This window comes from Beta vulgaris, chromosome 6 (genome assembly GCF_026745355.1).
Source record: "Beta vulgaris subsp. vulgaris cultivar EL10 chromosome 6, EL10.2, whole genome shotgun sequence".
Classification (NCBI taxonomy): domain Eukaryota; kingdom Viridiplantae; phylum Streptophyta; class Magnoliopsida; order Caryophyllales; family Amaranthaceae; genus Beta; species Beta vulgaris.
Genome location: NC_079207.1, coordinates 15,554,451 through 15,570,486, shown reverse-complemented (window position 1 = coordinate 15,570,486; position 16,036 = coordinate 15,554,451). Strand labels below are relative to the sequence as shown.

Here is a 16,036-nt window from a genome sequence, read left to right as displayed (position 1 = left end):
TACAATCAAAATAAAAAACCATGCAAGTCTGCAATCTAGTTTCTGTCTCTCTCCGATTCTCCTCTTCCACTTCTCTCTATCCATTTCATCTCCTCACACCCGGACACCTTATTTCCTCATATATTAATTCCACAACGTCAAGCATTTTCTATGTGAAGCTCCCAACTTTCTTCCTCATCCTCCAAGCAAGTTAAAGACCCAAAATAACATTAAAATGATCTAATGGTTTAAAACCCAAAAGAACAACTTACTAACGGAATTCAGCCAAAAAAAATATTAACACTAACCAGCAGCAACGCCTTTTAGTTGGTAGAATTATGTAAAAAACCAAGCAGCACATAAAATGGAAAAGGCACAATATCAACATCGTCTAAAGAATCTCTCAGCTTATACACTAGATTCAATGCATCAATTCATAATGATACTCCATATCCCAATCACTCCAAGCATTTAGGGGAAAAGGCACAATGACAACCTGATTACTCAATTTATGCACAAGCTTTAATGAACCAATTGATAATCAATATCCCAATTACTCCAAGGTCCATGCTTTTTAAAAACACTATCGCCTGCATCTAGTGAAATTAGGCAACCAACAAGACAACACATCACAGCATTTACAAGCACAAGACGCAGGGCAGGAAAAAAAAAGGTAATCATTTCAATAAAGAAATATGAACCAAGAACAACGAGATGGATAAATGAGGAATTCACGGTACACATCTTCATCAAAATAAACAATTGCAGTTACAATTACAATTTGTTTGGTTGCATGGATGAAGATCTTGAAGTTTCTGCATTTAGTTAGATGTTTCATCAAGAAAACTGGTATAATGAAGTAACTCCAAGAGAGGTACTAAGATGGCTCCAGCATACCAGAGATACAGATGTACCAAATCCTATAGACGCATAGCACTCCCCTCCTTATCACCACATAATTGTACATTGGTGCTAAAAAGAAGATGAACAAACCCTTGGCAAAAATTCCATTACAGCAATATAATGATGTACAGAGGGGACACGAAAATAATTGACATTCTCATGTTCTCATCAACAAACAATTTTTTCGCAAGATTAGATTTAATGTTGCTAACTTGCTATCTCAGTTAACATTAGCAAAAGTTTGGTGTTAAAAATTTGTACAAGCAAAGCCAGATTCTCAACCTGCAGGACTTGGTGGGGACTATAGGGGAAAAGCTCACAATTACGGTTGGCATTCTATGAATCCACATAGAAAAGGTTCCAAGTAAGCTCTCTAGCCAAAATTAAATACCATCAAAATCTGCAACGGATTCACAGAAATATGGTGTTCAAGATACCCCACCAGATCATGAAGGTGCTTCAAATGTTCCAATTTTGAGCTTTTTTCGAAATGACGAGGAATAGCAGATCAGCAGACATACTTTTTTTTATATAAAAAAAGGCCTAAAAAAACTATTTCCAACACAGAATGTAGAGATCAATTGCCCACACCAATGGGTAAACAATAGCAGACTCAACATAATCATATCTCTAACTCCCACACCTTAGGAAGATACTGTTTGCAACGGTGATAGTGGGCTAATGATTCATTCTCGTTTCTACTATTCTCTTGAAAAGCAATTCAAGAACAACCGTACCCCCAACTCCATCAATCACATTTCAGTCAGGTACACAGGTCAGCAAGACAAGCTAAGAATACAAAACTGCACTGCAATTAAAGACATCATCAAGGGTGCAGCATCCAGATCATCAACCAAAAAAACAGACCCAACTACTGCGAGTGTAAAGTAACAAGATGAACCAACATCCTGGAAATTAGTAACAAGCTATTTCCAACAACAGACGCAGCCAATTAAATCAGTCATTCCACTTCATCTATTGTACTTTACAAGAGACTCTCAAGTCTAAACTTCTACACTCCCACAAAATTAGGGAACTCAACGAGACCCTGCTTGACATGGCCAAAAATCCACCTGAAGATTTGAGGTCAAGCAAGAGAGTTTCAGCCTAGTACCTAAAGAAACAACAGAATGGACTTGACCTAGAAGTTCACCTAGACACAACCAACCTGATAACATAAACTAACTCAAAGTTACCAACCCAACTCACGAGTACAGTCAGAGAAGCATCAAAATGAATTATGATAAATTCAATGCATCAACCAGACAACCATAAATACCACCTAACAGCTCAAAAAGCACAAACGCTTGTCTTGCACATCTAAAGTCCAGGTCAATGACTTCAGGCAACCAAGAAGAGCACATATCACTAAACTTTGATGCCAGGGATAAGCAAACTACATCTGCACTCAGAATGGTCACTTGGTAGTGGCATTTGTTTAGCTGATTGCCACAACGGTCTTAATGAAGCTGTAACGGTTCTGTCTCCAATTAGATGTTTCAGTAGAAAAAAAATTGGTAAGGAGTGAATCCATAGCATAACAGGTGTCTTATCATTAAAATGATCATACTTCCTACCTTGCTTGCAAAGAACCCATTGATTGTATATTGTGCAGACAAGAAAATAAAAAGCTCTCTATAATTATACCTTGAAGAAGTCATCCACCAACAAAAATGAACTAATGTTATTCTCACCAAAAATAAAATTGATTATCGATATTATCGACTCATAATATTTGCACGACATTATCTTGATCTTGCTCTCACAATGTTTGCAAAAGCTCCCCACTTTGCAAAACTTACATGCATGAAGACTAAGAGCATGATTGATTGGGGGTAATGAATTAGGGGGTAATAGATATAAAAGTAAAAATAAATTTAAGTGGTAATAAAAGATCTCTATTATATATGGCAACACATGGGGACACCAAAAAATAGAAAAGGAAAAAAAGAGAAAAGAAAAGAGAGGGATAACTAGTTGTTTCATTTGGATGAAAAAAAAAAGAAAAAAGTATCACATTTAAACTAAACAACATTTTTTGAAAAAAAAAAACAAAATGCAAAGAGAATTCGTACGCATTGCGTGCATCTAAGGCTATTGTAGATAATGCTAGGAGAGAGATGGAAGAGGAAACAATTGCCTGAAATGAGGCTAATACATTACCCTAAAGGATGGTGGATGACTAATACCCCCCAAGGCCCAAAGTGAGTGCAATAGTTTCCCCCCTCATACAATCAATCCATGTTTTATCTACCACCTCCATCCGCCCTGATCTCGTTATTTATTTTTCCTAAAATCCCCATTATTACTAACCACATTCCAAGCATGCCATAAGGAGGAAAAACATAATATATATGATTGACGTTGTTTCAGTTCAATGCGACTAATGAAAGGCCTTAGTCCACTATCATGCATTCATTACCCCCAGTAACCACATAGGAAAAAGATATTATGTGATAACCTAGATTAAAAGGGGTTTTAAGTTCAATTGTTCCAACTTAAAATTTCCATTGAAGACAAGCATAAAAAGAGATGTAGAAAAAAGGTGTTCTAAGATACCATTTCCCAGCGACAGCTTAGATTATTAGTGATGCAGCCAAAGCAAAAAAAAAAAGTAAGCAAGGCCAAACTAAACTGAACTCCCTGTCTAGACTTCGGAATATATTTTAAACTCACTGTTGAACTAATCATCTATTCTAGCTCCCATCATTCTCTTAGGAAGCATGATAGGCACCAGCAACCATATTTTCAAACTTGTCGACAAAATAAACTCCGGGGGAAAAAAGATTTCTAAGAAAAATGAAAATATACATGTCATGGCTTCCAATCATCGAAGAATAAAGTTCCCAAGTCCAAAAATTATTGTAGAAATTTCATGTCATAAAGATATAAGCAACAGGATCATATCTGTACTATCTTAAAGGAAAAAATGCATGCCTGATTAATAACAATGAACTTAAGGACAAAAGGAAAAAGACAGCAGTCATAATATTGCACATAAAACAGGATTTTAGGGAATTAGAGATAACAAAAGCTATTTCAAAATTAAGGGGAAAGAACACCACCATGTATGGGAACAAATTTGCAGGAGAACATGAGACATAGAAATATAATAGCAAACAATTACAGAATATTAATTCCTATAATGAGTCTAACACACAATACAAAATTCCATCCTTAGTTATACATTCAAAATAATGAAATCCACAGGAAGTGATCATTGGCATCTTATTATATAGACAACTTCCTCGGCCAACATACAGAAAGGGCATAAGAGTGTACAAGATCAAAAAAAGAATTTGAAGCTAGAAAAATTACCAGCACGCGAGAGCCACTAGGACACAAAAGCCAATAATGAAAAACAGTTTCTTCAAGAAAGAATCTTGTCCTTGACTTGCAGAATGGTGATGATGCTGGTACCCATGACCATGGCTCATCCCATTACCATGAACTGTATGTGGATAACCATAAGGAAAACCGTGGGCGGCTCCATACATTGTGTTATGAGGGAAGCCATTAAACTGAAAACTCAACAATGAAGGGAAAAACCCACCAAAGCCAGCAGACATAGTCATATTACCAAACCTAGCAGTCGCCATTGGCATAAACCCTCCCAAAAATCCAAACCCAAGATTCGAGAAATAGTTATGATCAGGCCCCGGAGGTGGCGGGGCGGTTTCAGGGCGCTGTCCTGAAGGACGATTCGGAATATCGATACCCGGAACAGGCCTTGATCTAGGGTCAGTGTTAGATTTCCCTCTTCCATAAAGAGGGACAAGTTTATCTTCCTGAACAAGGGCTTTACAAACTGGGCATTCTTGGGATTGAGAGTGATATCGTAACCATCTATATAAACAAGGCCAACAATATAGATGTCCACATAATGTTACAATTGGATCTTGTGCTAATTCAAAACATATATTGCACTCAAAATCACCAGCATCATTATTATTATTATTATTGTTTCCTCCATTACTCGAACTTGGTTCAGCTTTCATTGATTCTTCAAACCCACTCCCCATTTTGTTTTTTCCTAAACCCTAATTTCTTCAAATCAAATACTAATTCCCAATATTTCTCCGCCTGCAAATCGTTGGATCCAAAAATTAAATGCAGTTGAAATGCTCAAAGTATAATTTGATCAAGCAAATCAAAATATAACATAACCAGTAAAATTAAACTGAATTGAAAATTGAAAATTGAAAAGAGCAAGATCAAGGATAAAACTCACCAATAAAAGAGGTAAGAGAGTAAGTCGCACGGATCAAATCGAAGTGATTCAGGGGTTTGTGTTTTGGTTTGGTGAATAATGACTATACATCGTATAATTTAGGATATGAAGAATGATAAAATTAAACCGAAGCAAAATAGTAGGAGTATTATAGTGGGTTAGCAAGAACACACGGATCAAATAGAGAAGAGGAAGTTTCTAGGATGTCATCTTCATCTATACCAGAAGATTTTTCTAGTGGGCTTTCTCATTGGCCCAAGATTATACTTCTATCGTTTTCGTCTTAAAAGGTCTTCAATATTAATTATTTTAACCCGTCCTAATATTGGGAGTCTCGTTTCAAAATGATTCTTTAACTTAATTAAAACTCATGAAACTCATACGATAACGGATAATTCTTTATTTAATTAATTCAAGTTAATAAAATAATGCGTCATAATTAACAGATTTAACAAGTTAAATAAGTTCACAAACCGTTCTATAAAGAGAACCTCAAAGTTGTGACGGTTGTAAGATGATCAAAAGGTTAAGATATTTTTAAGTAAAGCAAACATATTTTGGACTATTGTATTATTTTTTTTTCTTTTTAATATTAGTTAGTCTATAATTTAAAATTTACCTCATAGAAGTAACTCTCAAGTCCAAAAGGTGATGATGGGTTGGGTTGGTCTAGTATGGCTTTTATCGAAAAAGGAAGTTTTTTTAGTTTTTCTATAAACTTGGTCGTAACTTTTGTGTCAAATCTGGGAAAATTGATTTGGGCTTCTTAGGCGTTTATTAGCCCTACAGCTAAATTTGACGAGATTGTTTGTGGGCCTATATATTATAGCCAAAGCCCAAGTCTTGCCCGTCTTTCTAGCTGGACCGAACTTTAAAAATTGGAAAATTTTCACCCAAGTTTGGGATTTTTGAGGGCTGGGCAAAAGTCTATTAGGTCAAATAGTAAATTAAGACGTTTATTTTGTATACCACTAAAAGATTATAATATTAATAATTGAAGTAGATCTATCACATTATTTTTTCAGTTTACCAACTAATTTCATTCGAAAAGCAACAAATATATCAACTTCCTATTTCTTCAATTTAACAACTAATTTATTGTTTAAATAATTCTGTAAATTTGAAAAAAAAAAGTTTAGATTTAGATTAATCAATCAAGTTACTATAATCCTCTCACAAAACCAAGTTACAATAAAAAAAATTACTTGATGAACGGATAACCAATATATGTGTTACAGGTTGGTTTTAAATTACAATCTTTTTAACTATACTTACAATAAGATGGTATTAATTTTCAGCTCTAAGTAACTAAATATAACCTTAAACTTGACATCCTCCATTTTACATAAGTTATAACACTTCTCTCTATGGAAAATTAACATATACGTTGCAATATTACTTTATCTAGTAATAAGTTTTCTTTATCTCTCTCATCATCGATAGGGTCAAACTTTTCATTTCTCTTTATATGTTTGTACGCTTTAAATTTTTTTATCTCTCCTTAATGTTATAATTTTTAATATAAAACAAAGCATATATTTATGTTATACTTTTTTTAATTCATTACTAGTTATTAGGCCCGGGCTATGCTACAGGTAAGAAAAAATTTCATTTATTAATATTGTACTTTGATATGATAACACTAAATACAACTTGATCTACTGGTTAAAACTTTAATACATGAATTTGAGGTCACGGGATCAAAACCTATATTATGCAATTTCTAATTTATGCACGCTTTTTAATATATTATAGTATAGATGTCTCTTTATACTTAATATATTATATTAGTATAGATGTCTCTTTATACAATGACTTGGAACATGGCCCAAAACCGAGTAGCCAACAACATGTCTACATCTACTAGTAAGGACCATAATATGCCGCAATAATACGGCCTCTTGGGTAGCTGAGGTCCTAAGAAAGTCGCTAACAGCGAGGAATGATAAACCTCTTTTTGCTAGATGTTTGCAAACATCTAGCAAATAAAGAGGAATAAAACACTATTTATATTTCATGAACACTATTTGCTAGTTACATGAACACTATTTTTAGTTACACGAACACTAGTTTTAGTAGCATGAACACTATCTTTTAGCAACGGAATTTTCGCGACTACTTTTTGGTTTGACTGATACTCTGCAATTTTCGAGATAACTTTTTGGTGATATGGGTCCCATGAAATAGAAGATGAATAAAACACTATTTTATATTTCATGAACACTATTTGTTAGTTGCATGAACACTATTTTTAGTTACACGAACACTAGTTTTAGTAACATGAACACTATTTTTTAGCATCGGAATCTTCGCGATTACTTTTTGGTTTGACTGACACTTTGCAATTTTCGAGATAACTTTTCTGTTTGACTGACAACCATTTCCTATATATATTGACAGTTTTACCCCTGCTAGATGTTAACAAACATCTAACAAAAAGAGGTTTATCATTCCTCCGCTAACAGCATGCTGCGCTTAGCTCTTATAAGCTGGGGCACGTTGGAAATTAGGCGTCGCAACGCCATATAACACATGCATCTCGTGGTCGTGGAAGATATTTTTTTCCCTTTTATTTGACGGTGGATAGTTTGACACAAAGGAGAACAGTGACATAATTGTAGGTCCTCAAGTGACCCCCTCCAGAGAGAAAACAACAATAATATCAACTTCTCATTTCTCAAGGTTTTGTGTTGTTTCATTCTTTTTTAAGATAGAATATCAAACTTCAAAAAAGTAAAAAGATAAATTTTATTAATTGATAATCATATGACATTTATTTAAGAGAAAACAAAGCATAGGTAAGAACCTGAAAATATTGTAAAGATAGAAGTGAAATATAAGAGTACTAACGTCAACCTGTTTTTTAATTAGCCATTATAAAATTAGATCTGACAAAAAACTGATATTACTTGAAATAATCCGATTCGAGTTTTAAATCCAATTCGAAAATGGCAACCGAAAATGATCCAACCTGAACCCAACCAGACAGACTTGAAGTTGACCCGACACGGAGTAGCATGAATTATATCGTCAACTATATAGACTATTCGTTACAATATGTTCCAAATTCTTAGCTTTTTATCATTTTATTTTAATATTATCTCATATCAATTATACGTGACTTTGCATACTTGATTTGAGTTATCACATATTATCATATTTAAATATTGACTCGTCCTAAAACAGATCAATCTGAATTTGAATCGATCCAACATGAATTCAACCAAAAAATAAGTAGAATCTAAAAAAATTGACCAATTAAAAATCAACTCGGATAACCTGCTTCCCACCTCTATGTAAAGTAGAGCATCGCATTTCTGTGTGGCCGCTTGCGCGTTAGCCCTATCAGGTCATTTTCAAAAGGTTATATCTCACTCGTTTTTATCAGAATTGAGCTTTTACCCAAACATTGAAAAGTTATCGAGCTAAATTTTCATCTCCGACTTATGTCTTCCAAAAATATTAAGTGTGTTGTGAGAAATGCCCATTTTAAGTCGAATGTGTAAGCCAATGTAATTACTACCAATACCTTCCTAATTGAACCAGAGCTGACAATACCTGATTCGACTCGGTATCCTGACTTAAATCCGTCTCAAAATTATTGAGAGAAACCCAAACCCAACTGAATTTGACCAAATATCATATTTTAAAGTAATTGTAACTTTTACTCTATATTAGATATGTTTTTCGATCACAACCCAAAATCAAACTCGAGCATGGTTTTTTGATCCCGAATGGTCACCCGTACCTAATTCTACTAGAAGAATGTGAATAAAGAAACAAAATAAAATAAAATTGTTTTACCCTTAAAATTTGTTTTTCAACGGGTATTGTGATTTGTGAAGTGCCAATCACGGCTATAGACCAATACCTTCTTCTAGTGGCATGTGGTAACCGACGTTGAAGTTTAAAAGTTTAGGGCGTCCGCAACACCACACGAGTCTACATATATCTGCGCCTATACTTATTAATCCTCTGCGTGTTTTTCTACGAGTTTGAGCCCTTTAGACACTCTGTCTCTTTGACCCAACCCTTAAACTAATCTTCCGCCCACATTCCTCCATAACTCTCCGTCTCCGTCTCTCTGTTGCTCTTCAACCTATAAACTTTTAATTATAAAACCCCTCGCTTTCCCCTTTTCCTTTCTTAACTATTCAACCACAATAAAAAACATCTCCTTCCATTCACATCTTCCCACGTGTACCCCTTATATTATTATAACCTTATTATACTAGATTACCTCCCTCAGCTCATCACCCACCATTACTTTTCCACACACACACCCGATTTCCTCGTTCTACTTCTCTCTCCTCCTCCAAACTCCAAACTATCATTCATTGGGGGTGGTGGTGATTAGATGTAAATTCAGGTTTGTTGTTGCCATCCATTTATCCGATGTCAACAATCGGAAAATACATCGACAACATAACATATTACTTATCCGAACACCCATCAATACTAAATTTTCGATGGAGTTCATCTCAATCATGGGGTTCAACATGGTCATTCTTATTCACATCAATTTCTCTATACCTTATCTTATCTCTTTTCCTCCACCTTGTTCTATGTATCATCCTACCACGTCGTCGTCCTATACCATTAGGCCCAATCCCAGCCCTTCATTCTCTCTCTATGGCGTTAATCTCCTTCACTATATTCTCCGGCATATTTCTCTCCGCCACCGCCGAGATCCGTGACACACGGTGGTTATGGCGGCGGTCTAAAACCCCTTTTCAATGGCTCCTTTGTTTCCCACTTGGTACACGTCCATCTGGTCGTGTATTCTTTTGGTCTTATGTTTTTTACCTCTCTAGATTTCTTCATCTTTTCCGTACTTTTTTTTACCTCCTACGACGCCGTAAATTACCCGCGCATCACCTCTTGAACCACTCGATTCTTATCTTTTCGTCGTTTCTATGGCTTGAATTTTCACAGTCTTTTCAGGTGCTCGCCATTGTTTTCACAACTCTTGTTTCGTCTCTTGTTTATGGGTATCGATTTTGGACTGCAATTGGATTGCCGAGTGCGTGTTTTCCTTTTGTTTTGAATTGTCAGATTGTTCTTCTTGGGTGTAATTTGATCTGTCATGTTGGTGTTCTTCTTATGCATTTTCTTAAAGGTGGATGTAATGGTATTGGTGCTTGGGGGTTTAATTCGGTTTTGAATACTGCCATTTTATCCCTTTTTTTGAATTACTATGTCAAGAGGTACCTCAAGAAAAGCAAGCTTAATTCCAATAATTGTAATAATGGCGGCAATGACGGCGGCGGCGGCAATGGCGATAGCTCTGAGCTAGAAAAGGTTAAGGATCTTTAATAATGATGATGATGTTGTGATATATAGATGATTTTGTGTGGAGTTTTTTCATTGTATATAAGGCATTTACTATCATGATTGAGGTAGATACTAGCTATATGTTATGGTAGATGAAACTGTGAAGTGTGAATCAATTGTTGCAACAGATTTTCATTGTCACTTGACTTTGTTGCTTCAATTTGTTACCCCTATCAGTTTTTTTCCATGCTCGTGTACATTGTAGTGGAGACGGAGAAGAATAGAGAGAATGAATCTAAATAATGAATTTCCTCTTTTCTTCATTTTGGATTCAAATTTTGTTGGAATTTTCATCAGAATAGGCTTATTGTTATTGCTATGGTTTGTTTGCTTGAGATTAATTCAGGGATCATTATGCAATTTTACTGTCATTCATATAAGAATCATTAGAAAACTACTCCATATTTCATCATTGGAACTTGGAAAACTCTTTTCATAGGTAAATACCCCCTTGTTCTTTTATTTATGATTTCACATTCAACTCTTCATTAATCAACTTTGACTATGTTTTCTCACCATTATATAAGAAAAATATAGTCAAATAAAATCATCTTAGATTTTTTTAATGCAATGATTCAAAAATATCAACTTTGTATAAGTTTCACTTATATATAATTAAAGTGTATCACGAAAAAACAAAGGTAAATTTCAATTGGTAACCTTATACTTTTGGATTCTCCTATTAGTAATCTCGTGTTTTTTCAAATTCAAAAAGTGATCATAAACTTTAACTAACTTTTCAAATGTGGCTTCAAGGAGGTATTTGCTGTTAATTATCTTTAATTATGTGTAAATGAGGGTTTGTTTGAGAATCATGATAAATTAATCCTTCTCATCTCTATCCTCCTAACCTCCATCGTCCCTTTCTTTCTCCACCATCTCTTTTTATCTCCGCCAAATCGCCTCCCTCTTTCTCTCCTTCAAAAAAGATAATGAGCGAAAGAGAATATGGACTTATTGTGGAATAATGCAATGTTTTGCTTAACCATTATCGTCTCTCTGAGTACTCATGCATCTTGTCACCTCGGTTGCCATTGTTCGATCATCACAATGAGCATCCAAGACGCCGCTCCTCTATTTTCGTTCTTAAACTTCAACCTTCGTGCTTCGAAATTTACAATCCAAATCGGGGAGTAATCTCCAAAATATTTGGGATATATTGTGGTACTTAATCGATTGAGAACACCCAATGATTTGCTCTACTTTTGACCGCCGTAATAAATCGATTAGCCGCCTCTGTTCTTTGCTTATTTCGGATTTTCACTGCAAATTAGATGGTAGACACGAGTCTACCATCTAAATGATGCGCACCATTCTATACGTCGTTTCGCATTATAATACAATGAACAAAACAACATCCTCAATGAACAAACTAAGCAACATGAAAATGAAAGTAGAACAAAAGAATAACACGCGAGACTCAATGAACATTTGAATTAGCAATAAATAACAAGAAAAAAAGATGAACATAAGAGGAAATATTTGATGAACAACCACTCAGCCTAATGAACAGACAAACAAAATACAATGAACAAAGAAATATTTACATTAAACAAACTAAGAAACATAAAGATAAAGGTCAACAAAGGAGAATTGTCGAAATCGATGTTCATTGGAAAACAATTGGTGTACATTGGTTTCACATGTTCATTGGAGAACAGTTGATGTACATTCGTTTCACGCGTTTTATGTTTTTTGGACTGTATTTTGGGCCGTGTCTACCATTGTAATGGTAGACACTAGTCCACCATCTACCAATTGGGATTTTCACTTCATATTTGCAGTTGCTTTCGAAAATTCTGATTTATGTTGTGGTTGTTGGGATCGTGATGTGATGGGTGATGCTGGATGGGGTTGTTGTAGGCTTGTGGCTGGGTGATATTGGTTGGGATGAATATAGGGTTAGGATATAACGGTCAATTAACGGAATTAGGCAAGTAAAATCACACTTAAGATACTTAATTAAAGCTTAAGGTCATTTTTGTGATTTAGAAAAACACGAGGTTATCAATGGAAAAATCAAAAGTACAAGATCACCAATGAGAAATTTCCAAAAGCAAATGTTACATATGAAAAACAGAGTTGGCATTATACTTCCAACCAAGCCCTCACTAAAATATCTTGTGAATTTGGTAAGAAAATTGATGTACTCCAAAGTAGAAGATTGCATTAATGACGTTTTAAAAGAAAAGGAAAAGAAAAAACACCTATCAAATAGTTTTTGTCTTCAAAAGAGGCGCTAGTTAAACTTTTTTTTTTTATTAGTGATGACGACTCATTAGCGATGGTACGGTTGGATATTCTTAAAAATTATTTCCCTTCATGCTCATAAACTATGAAATATATAATGACTTCTTTTAATATATAAAATTAAAAAAGATAGTAAGAATATTACTCCATCTATTTACTTTTGTTGTTCTTATTTGAAATTTTTTTTGAGAGAAAATTAGTCAAAGTAAGAATAACTTTTAAAAATGGAGGGAATATACTATTGAAATCATCATAATGATAATCAAATAGGAAAAACACAATAAGTCACAACGAGCATGATGACGATGATGAATAACAGAAATTGTACCAAGTAAGTGTTGGCCCAGTGGTGATGGGGACTGGCTTTGGTAGGACGGACTCGTGTTCGAATCCCCGCAACACCCTTGGGAGAGGAATGGAACCTAACCACCCCGAACTTGGCCTCGATCCGGATGTAGCCTGAAGGGTGAACCGGGTGCAAACACCAAAAAAAAAAAAATAACAGAAATTGTGGGAATTTTCAACTAAAATTCGTCTTAGAATAAGTATAGTATAGTAGAAGTAAGTTGAATTTCAAACAAATAGATTTGTAGGACAAAAATTGTTACGAAAATAAAGTAAAAAAAAATGTAAAAATGGAGTAAATTGTACGGAGCCAATACGAAAAAGGTTAAAAATAGTCACAACGAGCATCTAGAAGACTAGAAAGGGAATTGGGACAAAAGATTATTCCAGAAGTACTGTATATTTTAAGTGTTTACGGGCAGAAAATTAAAATAGCCATGACTCATGAGCAGCTTCTTTTCATATTTATGTGTGACTTACACTGGTAGTTGTGGAATTTTCTTTGCGGCATAGGGCACATAGGCTTTGGCATTATCCGGTAGAGGAAGTGATACATAGGCCAAAAAAATATGAAGTAACAACTACCAAGTACTAAAACAATTATTAAACATTATGAATCGTTTGGTAATTGAGAGTACTCAACAATCAGTTGGTGGTTTTTCACTCGTTACATCTTGTCAGCTACTTGTATTGGCTGTTTGACTATTACTCCCTCCGTCCCTTAATAGAGTGCCCATTTTTCCAATGCACGTTTGCCAATGCACGTTTTGTATCGTTAATATCTTTAATTTCATATTAGTAAAAATTATAAAAGTTTGATTTTCTTAATGTACGTAATGAGACGAATCAAACAAGACCCCACATGACTATGTTTTTTCTTATATATTAGAAATATTTTTTGAGGGCTTTCTTTACCTTTGAATAGTGTCCAAAAAAGAAATGGGCACTCTATTAAGGGACGGAGGGAGTAACAATCTATATTAGACGTGGAGAAAATAAAGTGACTCATAACCCAGTTACAATATTTTATAGTTGAAGATTGAGTTTGGGTTGACAATGGCGCCGAAGGAGTTCATGTACGTAATTGATGAAGACATCTATGAGTTATGTAGGCTAATTGACAGTTCCACTTTGCAGTTTAAATATAAAAAAAATATTATCATCTATCTATAAATGTGATTGGTCAAATTAATGGTTGTTTTTGAGTGGTTAATGCAAAACAAAAATAAATGCCAATATGAAGAAACTTTTGAATTAATGGATAAATTCGTCTGATCCATGCCTCATCTCCCGAAGTTTATTGTATTCAAGCCAATAATTGATTCTAAGAGAACCACCTGATGGTTTCCATTTCTTTGGCGAACTTGGAATTTGGAAATTTAGCTTCTTAAACATCTATATATACTAATAAAGTTGGATAATTTTCTCCTATGTGTCAGCTATATAATTTCTCTCGCCATTTGGCAATCAATTTTTGCCCTTAGCTTCAGAATAAATCGAATCCCACGTGTCTGTTTAGACACTTAAAACACTCTCCAACTAAGCAAATTTGTCACGTGTCACTCAATTCTCAACGCATATAGCCGAAATTTTTTAAACCTTATCGATAAATGGTGAGATGCATGTTTTTTTTTGCTTCCAAGAGGGGTTTTAAGGAGAGAGACCCTCTCTCTCCCCCTACTTTTTGTCCCTACATGGAATACTTGGCTAGGATTTTGGGTCAGCTGGCAATATGGAGCAGTTTCATTTTCACCCAAGGTGTAGTCCTGTGAAGTTAACCCATTTAAGCTTTGCAGATGATTTAATTTTATGTTCTAAGGGTGAATATTCATCTGTTTATATGTTGCTCAAAGCTTTTAAATTGTTTCTGACTCATATGAGTTAAAAACAAATGTGCAAAAGTCCTCCGATCCTTTTGTTGTTGTGGAATGGAGAAGAGTGAGGTTCATAGAATTCAGCAAGTTTCTGGAATAAAGAGAGCCATATTGTCTTTCAAATACTTGGGACTTGGGAGTGCCCATCTACTCCAAGAAGATTTCTGTTGCTCAGTGTGAAAGCCTGGTTGAGAAAATGATTGCTAAAATCCGTGTTTGGAGTACAAAAAATATCTCTTACACAGGAAGAGTACAATTAATTAATGCAATGTTGTTGAGTATTCATGTCTATTGGACATAGATTTTTGTGTTGCCAAATAGTGTTATAAAGGATGTGGAGAATGTTTGTAGGGATTTCTTGTGGACTGGAAATTATTTCAGTTCAAAAGGAGGATATATAGCCTGGCATGAGGTATGCAAGAGTAATAATTCCCCCACAGGCCACAGATTGCTGGTTATGTGGTGTGATGGCTGAAACTCAAGGCCAAATATTATTTCAATGCTATTACAGTAAGCAGATATTATAGACGATAAAAACCTGGATGGGCATGGACACTCCCCTGGATGATGTTCACAAAATGATTCGATGGATTTCTAATAACAGGAAATCTAAATTCCAGTGTGCTGCTTGGAATACAGCTATCTCAGGAGCTGTTTATGGTGTATGGCAGGCTAGAAATGATAGCAAGTCGAATTAAAAAGTTTCAACTGTGCAACACATGTTTTCTTGGATAAGAGAGAGTGTTAGAACAAGAATTTTTATTGTAATGCCTAGGAAAGTTTCCAGAAGAGATAGAGAATGGTTCTACAGTTTGCAAAGGTGTAGTGTGTATAGAACTTGCTTTTGCTTGGTTTTTTTTGTGTTGGTCTTGGGGGGGTTCCAACCTAGTTGGTTTGCTCTCCCCTTGACTAACTTTTGGTTGTAAATGAGTTTTTGTGATTAATATACTTACCATAATTACTTAGCAAAAAAAAAAAAAAAAATGAGGAAGTAATAATTAAAAGAAAAATCTTTCCAATCCTATCATTTTTTATGTTTGAGAAATGTTCTTAGAGAAGTTTAATTTGTCTTTTTTTTTCCCTCTTTATTGTTATTTTGTTAGTTTCATAATTATTAATT

The 16,036-nt window shown here is 34.7% G+C and overlaps 2 protein-coding genes across 2 annotated transcripts; one reads left to right on the top strand and one right to left on the bottom strand.

The window, feature by feature from the left end:
- Nucleotides 1-3,990: 3,990 nt before the first annotated feature.
- Nucleotides 3,991-5,372, bottom strand: LOC104895965 (uncharacterized). Its single transcript, XM_010682621.4, has 2 exons — nucleotides 5,114-5,372; nucleotides 3,991-4,965 (listed from the first exon to the last, which is right to left on the bottom strand). Exon 2 carries the CDS (start codon nucleotides 4,902-4,904, stop codon nucleotides 4,197-4,199), a length of 708 nt encoding a protein of 235 aa, XP_010680923.1. The 5' UTR covers nucleotides 4,905-4,965; nucleotides 5,114-5,372; the 3' UTR covers nucleotides 3,991-4,196.
- A 3,744-nt stretch (nucleotides 5,373-9,116) lies between these two features.
- Nucleotides 9,117-10,710, top strand: LOC104895964 (elongation of fatty acids protein 3-like). The gene has a single exon (XM_010682619.4). It carries the CDS (start codon nucleotides 9,509-9,511, stop codon nucleotides 10,427-10,429), a length of 921 nt encoding a protein of 306 aa, XP_010680921.1. The 5' UTR covers nucleotides 9,117-9,508; the 3' UTR covers nucleotides 10,430-10,710.
- Nucleotides 10,711-16,036: the final 5,326 nt, after the last annotated feature.

Bases quoted from the DNA above. Each gene is read 5' to 3' on its own strand.
- LOC104895964 (XM_010682619.4), top strand. From the start codon at position 9,509: ATGTCAACAATCGGAAAATACATCGACAACATAACATATTACTTATCC.
- LOC104895965 (XM_010682621.4), bottom strand. From the start codon at position 4,904: ATGGGGAGTGGGTTTGAAGAATCAATGAAAGCTGAACCAAGTTCGAGT.